The sequence below is a fragment of the Lynx rufus genome, unplaced genomic scaffold (assembly GCF_022079265.1).
Source record: "Lynx rufus isolate CCGP_SWC_20201006 ecotype Redwood Valley unplaced genomic scaffold, mLynRuf1.p SCAF_3, whole genome shotgun sequence".
NCBI classification, from domain to species: Eukaryota; Metazoa; Chordata; class Mammalia; order Carnivora; family Felidae; genus Lynx; species Lynx rufus.
Window position 1 is genome coordinate 153,977,341 of NW_025814845.1, and position 16,306 is coordinate 153,993,646.

Consider the following 16,306-nt stretch of genomic DNA (forward strand, 5'->3'; position numbering starts at 1 on the left):
GGAAGGCCCTGCAGATGGAAACGAGGCTGCCCACATGGTCCTTCTGAGTCTCCTGCGTGAAGCACAGCAGAGGACACAGTCTGGGATGAGGACACCCACCTCGGTCCGGGAGGATGATGGCAAGGAGGGCAGGAGATCATCCACACTCCCAATCAGCTTCCGCAGGGTCAAGCCCACGTTCTGCGAGAGAGAGGGAGGAGGGGGACTATCACTTCTTGCTTTTTGAGAAAGCTGTATTTCCCTGGGGAAGAGTCCTCCCGGGCTGCTATGTGCCCTCCGTGTCTACGGGGCACTAAATTCCCTCTGAACGCCCTGCGCTAAAGGGAGTCTTTCTGAGAAAGTCGCCTACTGGGCAGACGAGGGAGCTCGACGCCACCGCCCTTCCGCCCAGGGCCAGAATGAGCAGCCTCCGCCTGCCCCGTCCACGGCTCTCACCTTCACCACCACCACATAGCCCTCAGGAGGCAGCTGACAGAGCTCATTCTTGAGATCCAGCACAGCCCGCACGAGCTCCATGACATTGAGGTACACCAGGTCGTCGGTCCGGTCCAGGTTGGCTGTGGGCTGGATGGACTGGGGGCGGGGGGAGGTAAGCAGCCAGAGGGGAGGGTCATGAGTCTGGAGGACACTGCTCTTCTTTCTTGCGCAGACGCTATTGATGCCAACATGGCCGCCAGCCCAGTTTGAAAAGATTCTTCTCTGACATAACAGTGCCCTGTCCTGGGGATGCATCCCCTCCCTTCTGCTTTTAGGGGTTCTCAGATTAGAGTCTGCTAGGGAGTCTTAAAGCAAAAAAATACTTCTGGCTGGCCTCACACCGGACCAACGAAACCATCACCCGGGTTTGGGGGCCAGGTGGTTCTCCGAGCTCCTTGGATGATTCTAATGGGCAGCCAAGGCTCACACCCACTGTTCTAGAATGAGGAACACCAGCTACAGTAGGAACCGTGTGGGTGCAGGAAGCCAAGGGGGCAGCTTGAGAGAGGAAGGGGGTCCACACGTCCTGCTCCTAGGGCTGGGCCAGCGAGCCTTCCCGCACATCAGGGAGCGAGCACGGGAGGCAAGGAGACTGGGTTTCCCCTTGCTTTTTCATGAGTTAGCTGTGTGGCCTTAGACAAGACACTTCTTCGCTCTGGGCCTCAGCTATGTGAGGATACAGGACTGGGTTATTTGTGAAGTCTTCATAGCCTTGCGTCTCGTGGAACCCTGATTCAAACTCATCACCAGCTTCGGCAAAGCCAACACGTACCTGAGCACCCAGCCGCGGTGGCTTCTGTGGGGGGCCCGTGAACTCCGCTGCAAGGAGGAGGGAGAGTGAGTTGGGGGGGGCGGGGAGGGTCTCGGCACCCTGGCCCTTCCCTTCATACCTGCTGCCAACCAAGCCAACCTCCTCTCTTCTGCTACCGGGAGCCCCAGGGAAACTAAGCCCGAAGGTGTTTCCAGGAGGGTGCCTGGGTAAATGGGCTCTGGTCCCCCTGGTCCTCCCATAGTCAAACACCACTGTCCATTTTATAGAAAGCAAAAGCCAAAGTTGCAGCGGAGGTGGAGTCCTCGCACAGACGTCCCAGCGCCTGCTGGACACACACTGGCCCCTGAGGAACAGCACACACGCTGGCCTTGGTGATCACGGGGAAGAAACTTCACTCTGTGAAGTAACAGGTGGCTGTGGAGCCCCTGGCCTGGTGCCAGAGCAGCTCCTGGGGTAGACTTGTGAGGATTCCCTAATGGTCTGCTTTGAGTGTTTGGGGTTCAAGGAAGTGAAACGGCAGAAGACCCACACTATTCGAAGTTACTTGACCTTCCTATGCCTCAGTTTCCTGTCCTTTGTAAAATGGGCGTAATGACCTTTTTTTTTTTAATGTTTATTTATTTATGTTTCTTGAGAGTGAGAGAGAGTGTGAGCAGGGGAGGGGCAGAGAGAGAGGGAGAGAATCCCAAGCAGGCCCTGTGCTGCCTGAGCAGAGCCGGATGCGGGGCTGGATCTCACAACGGGTGAGATCACGATCTGAGATGAAATGGAGAGTCGGACGCTTGGGGCGCCTGGGTGGCTCAGCTGGTTAAGCGTCTGACTCTTGGTTTCAACTCTGGTCGGGGTCTCACAGTTTATGAGTTTGATCCCTGTGTCGGGCTCTGTGCTGACAGTGCAGAGTCTGCTTGGGATTCTCTCTCCCTGTCTCTGTCCCTCCCCTGCTTTCTCTCTCTCTGTCTCTCACTCAAGATAAATAAATAAATATTAAAAAGTCAGCCACTTAACCGACTGAGCCAGCCTGGCGCCCCGCGTAACGATGAATCACGCCTATCTGATAGAGTTGCTGTGGGGTCAGAGCTAACATTTGCAAGCAACTTGGGCCTGCGCTTGGCTAGTGGTGAGTTTCCTGTGACTGTTGTCATTGTCACTGGTTGCTCATCACCATCACCATGATCATCAGCCTCACCCTCCCTAGGATGACAAAGATGAGCCTGGCTCACTGCTGACTCTTCCTGACCCCCTTCAGCAGCAGCTTCTGGAAAGGCCCTGTGGGCTTAGCTGCCCCTGTCCCCTCTCTTCCATCCCTGGGGCCCTCTCTCTCTTTCATCCTAGGGGCCTAGGGAGGAGAGGCATCCGCCGGGAGAGGCGGGCGGAGCAACTTTACTATCCCTGCAGGCAGCCTCCAACACAGTGAGGGGGAGATAGGAAGAACCACTAACATCTCCAAATAAATGCAGAAGGAGATACACTGAGATGAGGGCTGAGGACCCCGGCAACAGAGGGAGACAAGAAGAGGCCTGGGCAGGGAGACAGTGGGGGCGGTAGATGGAGCTGAGACTAAATACCAAATCCCAGACGGGCCCTCTCTGCACACTCTGAACTGAAACAGGCAGAGTTTCTTAAAATGGCAAGCAGATTCTGCTGCTGTCTGCAGTGGGCAGCGAGCGCGGATGGGGGCTCCACGCAAGATGTCAAGCAGAAGTTCCTGCCAAAAGCAAGGGCGCAGACACTTACTATAGCCGGCCTCCTTCTCTGGGGTCTGGAAGGGAGGAGAGAGAACGTGTCACCAATGAGGTTCGCGGGACACCTCACCCCCGACCTTGACTTGTTCCCCACGCCCTCAACTGTGTTCTTGGAGGTCATAGCTGCAGGGGGACACCGGCGAGCTCTTGTCCCAGGGGCCGGGAGGGCCCTATGGCAGAGGAAGGATGCACTGTGGGTGTCGATCAAGCGGGAGCTCAGGAATGGAGGTTCGTGGAGATCCAAGTAATGGGAGAAGAGAGGCTCCCGAGGTGAGAGGCAAAAAGGGAACAGATCGGCCGGCAGGGGGCCTGGGGCTGGGGGTCCCGCTGTCTCCCATGCCTTCCCAGGCCTTCGCTTTAAGACGAACCTTCTCCTGGTGACTTACCAGCGGGGACTTATCGTTCATGTACACCATGGGGTCCTGCAGAGGAGGAAACCAAAGCAAACGACTTAGGATTCTGGAACTGAAAACCCCAAGGATGCATGGAGGGCATTCACTCTCATCATCCGGGGAGGCAAGAGGACACAGATGGACACGGTGGTGTGGACATGGCTCCCATTCAAGTGCCTTGATCAAATTGTGCTCAGCAGCGCTGCGGGTGGGGGTGGGAGGGGGGTGGGGGGAGGGGGGAAGTTGGGGGGCCGAGGGGGCTGGAGGGCGGGGGGGGGGGTGGCGAGGGGGCGGGGAGAAGGTGGGGGGCCGAGGGGGTGGGTAGGGGGGACGAGGGGGCGGGGGGTCCCTCCCCCCACAATTCAGTGGCTTCTCACCAAGGATTTCTCCTCCTGCCTCAGCCACTGGTAATCTTCCACCATCTGCTTCTGCTGTTTGTCCAGGATCTGCCTCATCTTGAGCCTCTCGGCCTCCCATAGCTGCTGGGCCTCTTCTCGGCTGCTGGGTCGGATGAAGTCCTCCTCCTGAGAGGTCAGCGGGGAGAGAGGAGAGGACCCGATGAGTCCCGTGCCCAGGCCCAGGAAGGGCAATCCTCAGAAGAGCCTGTGGGAGCCACGAGCCTTGGCCTCGCCAGCTGCTTTCTCATTGGAAAGTTCTTAAATCCGCAGCCGTATATGCACACAGTTATTGGATCCGTCAGCCCCAAGCACGTGCCCCTGCTGCAGTGTAACCTCGAGCCCGAGAGCACAGCACTGAACATGCATTGTATTTAAACAATGGCTCGATCTGCTAACACAATTTTATTTTCAAATGACCGCCCTAATGTTATTTTCTCAGTTGGCACTTGTCGTGGCTGCTGTCACTTAATAAATTAAAAAATGCAAAGCCAGTCTTCTGGAAAGCCTTGGGTGCTTATCGTCACCCGAACACCGTGGCAGTGGGTCTGGAAGCCCTGAGGAGCTGTGGTGTGGCTGCAAAGCTGTCCATACAGGGTACAGGCTGAGGGAAGGGGCAACGGCCTGCGCCCGTGTGACCGCGTCTTTTTAGGAAAACATACTCTTTACTATTTTTTTTTTTTTATTTTTTTTTTCCCACGTTTATTTATTTTTGGGACAGAGAGAGACAGAGCATGAACGGGGGAGGGGCAGAGAGAGAGGGAGACACAGAATCGGAAACAGGCTCCAGGCTCTGAGCCATCAGCCCAGAGCCTGACGCGGGGCTCGAACTCACGGACCGCGAGATCGTGACCTGGCTGAAGTCGGACGCTTAACCGACTGCGCCACCCAGGCGCCCCTACTCTTTACTATTTTTTAAACATTTATGTATTTACTTACTCATTTACTTATTTATTTATTTTGAGAGAAGGAGAGACAGAGTGGGGGAGGGGCAGAGAGAGAGAATCCCAAGCAGGCTCCATGCTATCCGTGCAGAGCCCTACTCGGAGCTTGATCTCATGAACCATGAGATCATGACCCGAGGCCAAAATCAAGAGTTGGACACTCAACTGACTGAGCCACCCAGGCGCCCCCAAAATGTACTCTTTTTTTAAGCTAGTAGCTTGGGTTATTTAGCCAAAGGCTAAAAGAAATGTATGAACTAAAAAAAAGTGGAGAACAAAACTTAAAGAAATATGGATCTATAGATATGCAATAAATGCTTCCTTTCCTTGGCTTCATTAGTCTAATCTCCATCTTAACTTGTTTAAAGGGCTTTGGAGCAATAGTTTTACCTGCTATTTCTTAAACAGAAGGTATTACAAGGGCACCTGGGGAGCTCAGTTGGTTAAGCTACTGACTCTGGGTTTTGGTTTGGGTCATGATCTCAAGGGTTGTGAGTTCTCTCTCTCTCTCACTTGAGATTCTCTCTCCCCCTCTCTCTGCCCCTCCTCTGCTCATGCTGTCTCGGTCTGTCTCAAAACAAATAAGTAAACTTAAAAAAAAACCCCATTTTAAACAGGAGGTGTTACATGTTTTCTTAGTACTTCTTTTCCCTTAATCTTCCCCAGGGTTCATTTACATCTTTTGCTTTTTTCTGCTGTACATGATTACCTTGGCCTCCTGGACTCATGAGTGCCATATGTCATTTTTTCGAATGCATAAAGCCCAGGGTGTGCTTTGTCCGGGGCAGGACCTTTCTATGGCATTCAGACCAGCGGCCTCCTCAGATCCTTGCTTTTAAAGTGGCCATTTTACATACAAGTCACTTGCATAAATTGCTAAAAATTATTCTCTATCTACTTTAGCAAGCCGTAATCTCTGCCAAGCCTCTAAAAAAGATTTTCCCAACCAAACCCTCTAAAATGCACTTGAATATAACAACACAGTTTCAAATTAGTTATATTTCCTAGCGCTCACTGAGTTTCAATCACGGCTCTCAATTTCTAACAATACTTCTCCCCCACCCCCACCCCCACTCCGCTGCAAGTTACATTTCTTGCTGAAATATTCTTTGTTTGTTAATCCATTCAACAACTACTTATTAAGCAACTACTATGTGGCAGGCATAGGGCTGGGTGCTGGGAGGGCAGCGATAGTAGAATATGCAATGTCCCTGTTCTCATAGGGAGAACTAAGGAATAGTTAGCCAGGACTTTCTCAACCTCAGTACCATTAACATTTGGGACCAGATAATTTTTTTTTCTTGTAGGGGGGCGTAGAGAGGCAGACAGAGAGACAGAGGTGAGAGAGAGAGAGAGAGAGAGAGAGAGAGAGACAGAGAGAGAGAGAGAGGGTGGGGGAGGGAGAGGGGCAGAGGGAGAGAGAGAGAGAATCTTAAGAAGGCTTCACAATCAGCACGGAGCCTGATGTGAAGCTTGATCCCATGACCTTTGGGATCATGACCTGAGCCAAAATCAAGAGTCGGATGCTCAACTGAGCCATCTAGGCGCCCCAAGATAATTCTTTATTGAGGAAGATTTCCTGTAAATTGTAGGTTGCTTACCAGCAATTCCACCCACTAGATACCTTTGGCATCTCCCCAGTTGTAACAAAAATGCCTCCAGACATCTCCAAATGTCCCTCTGAGGTAAGATCACCTCAGCTGGAGGCTATTGAGTTAGACTTTATTTTAAGACAAGTTTCAGGACATAAGAGTATTTTATAATCATAGAATTGATAAAATAAGTAAGATTGATTTCAGAGGCTGATGCTCCAGAATGAGGGTATTTGAAGGTTATAAATACCCATGGTTAAATGTCAACACCTGCAAACACAATGGTATGGCTGCCCCAGGCTATTGGCAAATAGCAACCCAGGAGCTAAGTGTAAAATATTGTGACTATCAAGCTAGGAATCTCAAGGTAAGACGAGGCTAGACTGAGAGAGACTAGATGCTGGTAGAAGAAGTTAGTAGTCAAGAAAGCACTGTGTAGTTTTGTAAGCATTAAAAGAAAATTCCCAATACTCAAATACCCAGGGTGCCCCAAGTCTGATCACCATCTCATCAGATATTTTAACATGTATTGGAAATTTTTTTCCTATGACTTAAAATTGCATAATAAAACTCAAGGTGAACATTAGATTTTTAACAATTAATCACTTTAGGGCTTACTTGCCTACACGGTACCTCAGATATTCCTATCAGGTAATGGATACTTACATTGCTGGTCACTTTTAAAAGGAATCGGGTTCTGGTGATACCTTAAAGTGACTCTCGCAAAGCTGTGAGTCCTTCCATATTTTGGCTACCTGCCTCCCATCTTGCCAGTCTTATTTCCATATCCAAATGCATCCTCCTATGCTCTAGCCAAACAGCTCCCGCACTTGCCCTGTGGCTTCACATCACTCAGTCTTGGCTCCTACTGATTGATGACTCTTTCATCCCCCATATCCCAGTTTCTTCCTGTCCAAATCTTCCCCATCCTTCGAGGCCCAGCTGAAAAAAAGAAGCTGGAAGCTGTTCTTCTCTTTGACCTCGCACTGCACCTTTGCGTTACTTCTGTGCGCCACTCCCAGCTTTATGGCTTGCATCACAGGTAAGTGTGCATGCACCCGCCCTATTCCTTCTGGCCGCCTGGAAGCTCACTGAGGGCTGAAGTCTCTCGTTCTCCCTTCAGCACCTAGGACAGTGCCTGGCTAACCGGTCCTGCACAAAGTAGTAGTTTATTGAATTTTATTTTAATTTAAACCGCAATTGTGGTTTAATCCTTCAAGAGAAGGATTGCTGCCATCCTGACCCTGGTGTGGAATTCTAGATTCCCAGATGAGTAAGGCAATAGAGTCAGTCAGGACAAAAAATAGTTTTTGTGGGAAAACCGTCTCTGATTTTGTTAAATGCTTTCAAATGCTTTACGGGAAGCCTGTTATACCTTTCCAGCATTTTACCTGAAAGAGGTTTTCTCAGTCTTTTAGATGTATACCATAAAATGGATTTTGTATTTTTTACTTTTTTTGTTGTTGTTTACTGAAAGAAATGTTCATTATATTCTTTTAGGCAGACATTCCTTATGGCAAATACTTCCAAATCCCTGACACAAAGGCCTTTTTTTTTTTCCTGCTGCACGATCTGTCTTTATGGAACTGAACAAAGTTCTTATGGTGAAGCAGGGATTAGATAAAGGCAGTGCCACCCTGGAAATGTGCAAAGCAGTTTTTTCTAAAAGGACACACTTTAGAGCAAAATTCGCTGAAACTCAACTACAAATAGAATCAAGGACAGGAAGGTGGAGGAACTGAACATTCTAAATTATAGTGCATGCTTAAAACTTCAGTTTTATTATTGTTAAGTATATGTTAAGATATAAATTGGTTAAATTAACATAAAAGGGGAAAGTGAGCAAGGTCAGGGGAAATTTTAGTCCACGATAGATCTTGCTGCCTAGAATTCTAAGTTATCTTATGCATTTAAAAATTTTCCTAATTTGAGAATAATAGTACAGAACATGTCAACATACTTTCCTCTATTTTTCAAATCTATTGGAATAAACGTGTAGTTTTCCCAAAAAACTTTCAGAGTCAAGTATACTGAGCCTGAAGTATCACTCTTGCATACAGAGATAGAACTAAAATAATGCATTTGGTTTGTTTTGTCACATATCAAGACCCAGTTTAGTAAAGTATATCAAATATTCATGCCAGCTGACCATGGCTCCATTGAAGGAGAAGATGGGTGCTGAAAAGGGGCAGGTGGGCGTCACTTTTATATGCAAAGCTGCCTTTTTTTTTTTTTTTTTTTTTGCGAGACTTGACAATCAGAAGCCAGTCCACAAGACCTCACTGGCAGTTATAACAAAGACATGACTGGGAAGGGTGGCTTAGCCCCACACTAACCCCCAAGCTCCTTCCCACACAACAGCAACTTTTACAAAAGCAGCAGAAGTAGAGCCACAAGGAAGCCTTTCCATTGACTGAGGAGAGATTTAGCAACCTAAGCAATCACGCAGGAAGGGCAGAACTGGGTAGAGCCTCCTGGATCTCCAGCACCATCAGGTTTGGTTGCCATCTGCCCACAAACCTCCACACCACCCCAGGGCTCAGGAAAGGGGAGATTTGACACCGATTGCCACAGCACCAGAGTATGGACAGGGGCAGGTCCAGGCCAGCTGGGTGTCCTTGAGAGCAGAGCCGGGTTTGGCCCCCAACTTCCAGTGTGTTTGCAAAAGAGAGGGCATCACAGAGCCCCTTGGTGGGCTGGCTGGTGCATTAAAGCATGGAGGGCACCTCCTGACCCTGAGGATGTAGGGTTTCTGGTGGCCCAGACGCCTCCCTCTAGCAGCCTCCTCAGTTCGGTTTAGGACCCAGCATGCAGAGCCCTCTTACCCGCATGCTGTGGCGCTTGAAGACATTGTGCCGATGGAGAGGTGGGGTGTGCAGCGAGTTTACAGGAGATGGATACTCCATAGGGCTGGTGAGCGTAGGTGAGCTGGCACACAGACCCTCAGGGACCTATTCAGGAGAAGCAAAGAAGCACCAGGCACAGGGACAAGGCAAGAAGGTGGACGATTAGCTGCTACAAACATGAGCACAGAGAAACATTAATGGACACCATTGGAGAAACAGGACTTGCTCTTCAGGAGCTAATAAAGAATGTGGTGTAGGCATTTCGTTGGGTCTTGTGATAGGGCAACACACGTGGCTCTTGCCTAGCGTCTGCACCACTGCTGTGGCCTCTTTTTCATCTAGCATCCAACCACCATGATGCTCTGCATACCATGGGGTCCACCTATGTTACTCACCTACTGAGTCCATGTCTCTGCCTTTAGGACTCTTCAGAAAAGAGCTCTGTTTCATAGTCATGTTGCAAACTGAGAGATATGATTAGCCCACAGAAATGTGTGTGTGTGTGTATGTGTGTGTGTGTGTGTGTGTGTGTGTGTGTGTTTAATCATTATTTTAAACATCACACAAAAAGGTATGATGCTTTTTAGGAATATTGCTTCTGTCTTCTGCATCAAGATTTTTTTTCTTTACAGGACAAAAATGTATCTGTCAGTTCTTGGTTAGCCTTGTTTTGGTACTGGAGCATTTCCTTGAGAAATATAGGACCATGGGACAGCACATTTCTGTAAGGAGTACCAGGTAAATAGATATTGTTTCTATTGGTTGAGATGCTCCATTGTTGAGCAGTGACTCTGAGCTGAGGGACGTAAGAGAAGAAAAGAGATGGGCCTTGGCTCCCTATGACTGAGATGCAGGACTGAGACATAAGACAGACATTCTCAGACAGGGACCAACAGCTTGGGAAGATCCCATGTTTGGTGATGATGGAGGTGTGAGGAAAGCTCAGATGGAGACTGGTTCTGCCCACCTGGGTTCTGCTCAGGGCCTCTGAGGGGAGCCCCAGGGAACAACTCCATTCCCTGGGGAATACCAACTGTCCCCAACTGCCTGAAATTCCTTCTCAGAAAGCTTTCTTCAGGGTAGGGGGCCGAAGAGGCCTTCAGCATAGAGAGGTAGCTGTAGGCAGGCACACAGAGCAACAAACACTATGGACAGAGGTAAGTCTTAGCTGAGGACAGCCTGGTAGAATTGCATTTTGATATCTGGCACTCTGAGTTCAAATTCTCTTGTGGGTACCAAAGAAGAGTCAGTGCAGGCTATCTCCTAATAAACCAAGCAGGTAACGGCTACTCCTCAAAGGCACAAGAATGGAATTTCAGGATGGCTTGAGATAAGAAATGGCCCCAAACTTTCCCGGCCCTCTGGTTACATGTTTACCTGGAACTGCAGCTTGGGAGCCAGAAGGTTGGTTTGTGGAGGGGGTCTATACTTGGGCCGGCTGGGCTGGAAAGAAATCACAAAGATGAGTCAGTCCATGGCTCTCTCCCTGAGTGACCATGCTCATCAAAGGGAATACTAGATTGGACACAGGTCAGGCTTATTCAGAATGAAGGAGACATGAGGGGCAAATTATCATTAAAACCATTTGCATTCACTTATTGAGCACACACTATATGCTGAGTGATAAGAAGGTACAAAGAAACCAGTCTTCCTGTCCTCCTGGGGGTCATCACTAATTGAAGGGTTTACCAATCTCTGTTGTGTAGCTTCTTTAGATATGGGAATACCTGTCAAATCAGCTATCAAAAGCCACATACTTTCAGAGGTAACAAGTCAGCAAGGCCTCAGGCACTTGCAGGGGCTTCATGGAGGAAATGAAAACTGAGCTGGGCCCTGACTGAGGGAAGGGGCAGGGCATGCCAGGCAAGGGGGACAGTGAGAAAAGGTCCTGGACCAGATAGGACTTTGTTATGGACTGAATGTTTGTGTCCCCCACCCCCAGATTCATATGTTGAAGCCCCAACTCTTAGTGTGATGGCATTTGGAGGTAGGACCTTTGCAACATAATTAGGGTTAGATGAGGTCATAAGAGTTGGGGCTCTTGCTCCCTCTGCTGTGTGAAGGCACAGTGAGAAGGTGGCCATCTGTAAGTCAAGAAGAGAGTGCTCACCACACAATGAATCTGCCATCACCTTGATCTTGGACTTCCCAGCCTCCATACTCAGTCTACTGTATTTTGTTATGGAAGCTTGAGCTGACTAATATAGGCATGGTCCTTCAAAACCCACCCACCTAATGGCATGGCAAGCAGGGCACTGGATTCTGAGCCTAGAGATACCATGTAGGGCATGTACATGGAAACTGACCATAAGGGACTAAGGGACACTCCCCATTCATGTGCCCTCAGGGACATCTAATTTGTCCCTGAAAAACACCAGAAAGAAAAGTGCTCCAGCCCTGCAAGGGCAGAGTTTACAGGGTGGTTCCCTGCCCTAGCTTCTCTCTGAGAGGTCTGCTGTCTTGGGTCTCAGATCAAACCAGCCAGGGACCCATGTGATGGGTGCTGAGTTCAGTGCTGATGGACAGTTGGGTTGAGGGCCAAGAGGACTATTGGAGTACATCCTGCTTATGCTGGAGGAAAAGGGAGGAGGGTACATGGGCCAAGACGGGCTAGATGGGGACCCAGTTCTGCTTGACTCTCAGGATCCATGAGACCAGGGCTTTGTTTACCTTGGGTGGGGGTTCCTGGTAGGCTGTGGGCTCCAAGATTTTGGGAGGTCGGTAACGAGCATTCCTTTCCTGCTCTATAGCGATGTCCTTCTCCATCTGATAAATGTCACTGCCAAGGAGTCAGGTCAGATAAAGAAAGAGGAATAAAGTTAAAGATGCTCCTGGGACCTCTTCTCTGCATTCCTTCCTCAGAAGCCTGGAGAGGCCCAGAGAAGGACCACTGGATCCCATTTCTGTTTCCTCTGCAGAGTGGCCTGGGGAGACCCCTCTGAGAAGGCTGGAAGATGGATCCTGAGGCTGCTCCCCCAACAGTGAAGTTGGGAAAATCACGTGAATGGATCTATGGTGGGGAAAAAGTCCTTGGAGAGCCAGTCCAACAGGGTAGTGCAAGCATGTCTCCCACCCACCTCCCCCTGCATCTTGCCTTCCTGTGCTTACTATTGGCACCAACCCCCTATGTAGATTTCTGATATCCCAGCCAACTTCATAACCAAGGCCTGTGTTCTACATTTCCTATATCTCCTATTTTTCATTAAATCACCCATCAACACATTCCTGGTATATATTAATGAGAAATGGCTATGGATTCATTCCTGGGTTAGCTATGCGCATGCTTCTTGCCTTTCTTACCCAATCCGGTGGTTCCCAACTTGAGAGTCACAGACCCTAGAGGACTCTGGAGTGATTACAGGGAGTCCATGAATCCACATGTTCATATGTGTACCAAGTATTATGTGCTACTGAATATACACTATTTGGTTTTGTATTTTCAAGTGTACAAGCAGTATGTTATATATTATATTAAAAATTCATTATATAGCTTAATACATTTTGCCAATCAATAAATTATGAAAATATAACTATTGTTACAGGAAGGAATTTTCAAAGTTTGACATTAAATGGGCTCTTCTTTCCACCCCCCCCCCCCCAATTAGGAAACACTCATCAAATCCTTTCTTAACTGTAATGGAGGACTGCCAGGCTATAGCTTGAGCAGGGGCGGGGGGGGGGGATATCCTGGGGTCCTTGGGGTCTTCAGATATCCTTCCAATTATACCAGAAAGCCTGCTTCTAACTCCATCCATGGAGGAGGCTGGCCTTGTTCCTCTAATAGGGCATGCCTCTCAGCCCATGGAGAAGCACCTGTCATAGCTCCCCGTGGTTCTCAAGCCCCCAGGGTGAATTAAGACACCACCCCCTCATCACCCCAGAGCTTTGGCCCTCTCAAATTATATCTTTCAAATACTTTTCCTGGAACACTTTGGCTTCTCTAATTTGACCAAAGAGATCAATCTAAAATTAATCAGGAGTGTCAACGAAGGGAAAGACAGGTACAGAGACGTCTTTTAAGCTGAAGGCCTTGCAGACTGTGTTGGAATGCCCTATAGACAAATTCAATGTCATTCCCACTGCCTTAGCTTGGGCAGTTCCAGCATACTCCTTGGGGTAACTCCCCAAAAAGTAGTTTCCAGGAACTATTTTCTTTCTCTAAAAAATGCCAATGTGTTGACTGCAGTGTTTAAAGCCATGGTGTTTTGAATGTTAATGAAACACTAGATTCCCTAATGCAGGGGCCAGGAAGCTATTGCCCACAGGCCAAATCCAGCCCCCTCACCTATTTTTGAACGGCCCCAAACTAAGAATGGTTTTTACATTTTTAAACGATTGAAAAAAATAAAAAGAAGAAATTTCATGACATGTGAAAATTATATAAAAATTCAAATTTCAGTTCCCCCAAATAGTCTTACTGAAATCCAGCTACACTCGTTTATTTATGTATTGTCTATGGCTGCTTTTGAGCTATAATGGCAGAGTTGAGTAGTTGTAACAGAGACCATATGGCTTGCAAAGCCCACAATATTTACTATCTGGCTGTTTACAGAAAAAGTTTGCTGACCCCTGCCCTAAAGAATGCCAAAAAAAAAGTCAGACCACCCAGGGAGGAGTTGTTGGCAGGGAGGCCACCAAGAAAACAGGGAGACCCTCTAAAATGTATTCTGACAGCACCCTTCACCAGGGACCTCCCAGTACCCAAAGAATAATGGCTCTTGGGTGAGAGATCAGACCTCCAGGCTGCCAATGCTCCATTTAGAAGGGAGAGGCGACCCATGGGTCACTGTCTTAACAGTCAAAAATCAATCACTGCCTTCTCTACTGTCTGGGAGGAACAATCAAATGCAGAGGAGAGGCACAGGGTGCTGCTGTGGGTGCGGGTCGCATGCCCGAGCTGGGCCTCCTGTAGGGCAGACCCCATGTCTTTGTAAAGAGCACAGGTATGTCAGTGAAAGTCTGGTTCAGACTTTGGGTTCTAACCTAAAAAATATTTTTGGAGCACTTACTAGGAGCTTGAGGTTGAGACATATCGAGATGGTGAGGCTTACCCAGGCTCACTGTGTCTGATGGTGAACTCAGTTTCCCTCCCCTGGCCTCTGGCAAGCTGCTGAGTCTCTGTAACATGTACTGCATCATGCTTCTGCTGGGAGCACCAGTCATTTCCACTTGGATGCGTGACTCCATGTTGGTCAGAGGGGAGGTCCTGGTGGCAAGTCCCAGCCCCACCCGCCACTGCCACTGAACCTGAATTCTCTCATCCGTAAGGTGGCCAACTGCATGTTGTTTAAGGAAATACATTGTAAGAAGGGCTCTAGAGGAGACTGGCTCTCTGGGGGCCCTGTGCCTACAGCCCCCCACCCCTGCTCCATGGTCACCTGAGGTTGCACACGAGCTCAGTGAAGCGGGGCCGCTCACTGGGGTCGTAGTCCCAGCAGCGAGTCATGAGGGTGTAGAGAACAGGTGGGCAGAGGTCGGGCTTGGGTAGCCGGTCCCCCTTCTCGAGCACCCCGATGACGTCCTTGTTCTCCAGCCAGAAGAAGGGCTGCTTGCCAAAGCTCAGGATCTCCCACATGCATACAGCTGAGGGCAGGAGGAGAGGGCTCAGGACCTGCTCTGGGGAGGACTCATGCATGGAGAGGCCAGTGCACCCTCCTCAGGGAAAACTGTGGCAATCAGACCTCCCGTGTTCCCTAGCTTCCCCCTCTAGCATCCCTGGGGGCTCACCGTGGTGGTCCATGGAGGGACCAATCACCAGCATCTGCAAGTGAACTAGGGCTCGCCTCCCTACACCCCGTTCCCATGAAGCTATTAGGTTTTGTGGGGCCAGGAGGAGGGGGCAGTCAAAGGCATGTCATTGGGACTCCACCAGTCCTTCTCATAGGAGGGAGTGAAGCCTCTATGCGAAAGCTGGTGTTTGAAGCCTAGCACCAACACTTGCTGCCTACACGATCATGGGCAAGCCCCTGGCCTGCTGAGCCTCAGTTTCCTTATCTGGAAAATGGGAATAATAATAATAATAATGAGATTTATTGGGCTGGCTGTGGAGAACCAAGAGGGAAAATCTATGTGGCTGTGTGCTCTGTAAGGGTCTAGCCATCTATCACCTGGTCTTGTTCTTACCTCTCCCTTTTCCTCCTTCTGAGAACAAACCTCAGAGTTTGGCTTTGAGGATGCCCTCCAGAGCGTCCCCACATCAGTCCCCGGGGCTGGTTGGTTGAGTGCATGCTCCCCTCGAGCCTTTTTCGGGAGGATGAACCAATACTCCCCAGGCAGGCCCCTTAGCCCATGTTGCCTCCAACCCACCACTAGTGGTGGGACTTCTGAGACTTCTCAGGGGCCACAGCAACAGAGAACCCTTGCAACCCAGGGGTGGGGGTCCTGACCCCTGCCCCCGGCACCCCCTCATAGCCTGGTCATGGAGGGGAGAATCAGAACCCTTTCCTTTCCCACACTCTGCTGAAACTCCACTCACCAAACATCCAGACGTCACTGGCTGTCGTAAAGCGGCGGAAATTGATGGACTCAGGGGACATCCACTTGATCGGGAGACGAGTCACAGAGGCTTTGGGTGGGCAAAGAGGTTTAACAGGGATTATTAAGGGAAGAAAGAGCCAGAATTATCCGGAAATACAGCCTATTCTCCAGAGACCCTTGGCCTGCCTGGGCTTGACCAACTGTAGTCTCTTTCTTTCTTTCTCTTTTTTTTTCTTTTTTCTTTTTCTTCTCTTCCCTTTCCTTTCCTTTTTTTCCCTTTCCTTTCCTTTTTTACCCTTTTCCTTCTTTCTTTCTTTCTTTCTTTCTTTCTTTCTTTCTTGTCTTTTTCTTTTCTTTTCTTTTCTTTTTTCTTTTCTCTTCCTTTATTTTGGCTGCAGAGACCTCTCCAGGGACAAAGCACAGGCCAAACTCCCCTCACCTTTGTAATATTCCTCATCCTCAATGTACCGGGAAAGGCCAAAGTCCCCCAGCTTCACACACTCAGGGGAGGCCACCAGGATGTTTCGCACGGCGATGTCCCTGGGAGAGAAGTGTGAAGGTTCAGAATGTTTCAGAGAGACAGAGACAGACAGACGGACAGAGAGATAAAGGGGAAGAGTCTGGCCACAGTCCCAGCCTCCGGACCAGAACAGGGCCACTTCTATGGGT

The 16,306-nt window shown here is 49.3% G+C and overlaps 1 protein-coding gene across 6 annotated transcripts in view; it reads right to left on the minus strand.

Moving 5' to 3' along the window:
• PTK2B (protein tyrosine kinase 2 beta) overlaps nucleotides 1-16,306 on the minus strand; it is a 126,593-nt gene that overhangs the window by 2,917 nt on the left and 107,370 nt on the right. For 3 of the 6 annotated variants that reach the window (XM_047090876.1, XM_047090875.1, XM_047090879.1), the window contains 12 exons: nucleotides 16,077-16,177; nucleotides 15,636-15,725; nucleotides 14,539-14,743; nucleotides 11,831-11,939; nucleotides 10,538-10,603; nucleotides 9,140-9,265; nucleotides 3,761-3,907; nucleotides 3,378-3,413; nucleotides 2,984-3,008; nucleotides 1,250-1,296; nucleotides 436-573; nucleotides 100-180 (listed from right to left, as the gene is read on the minus strand). In XM_047090876.1, coding sequence (XP_046946832.1) covers nucleotides 100-180; nucleotides 436-573; nucleotides 1,250-1,296; nucleotides 2,984-3,008; nucleotides 3,378-3,413; nucleotides 3,761-3,907; nucleotides 9,140-9,265; nucleotides 10,538-10,603; nucleotides 11,831-11,939; nucleotides 14,539-14,743; nucleotides 15,636-15,725; nucleotides 16,077-16,177 — 1,171 coding nt within the window. The other 3 variants (XM_047090877.1, XM_047090878.1, XM_047090880.1) reach the window with 2 other exon arrangements.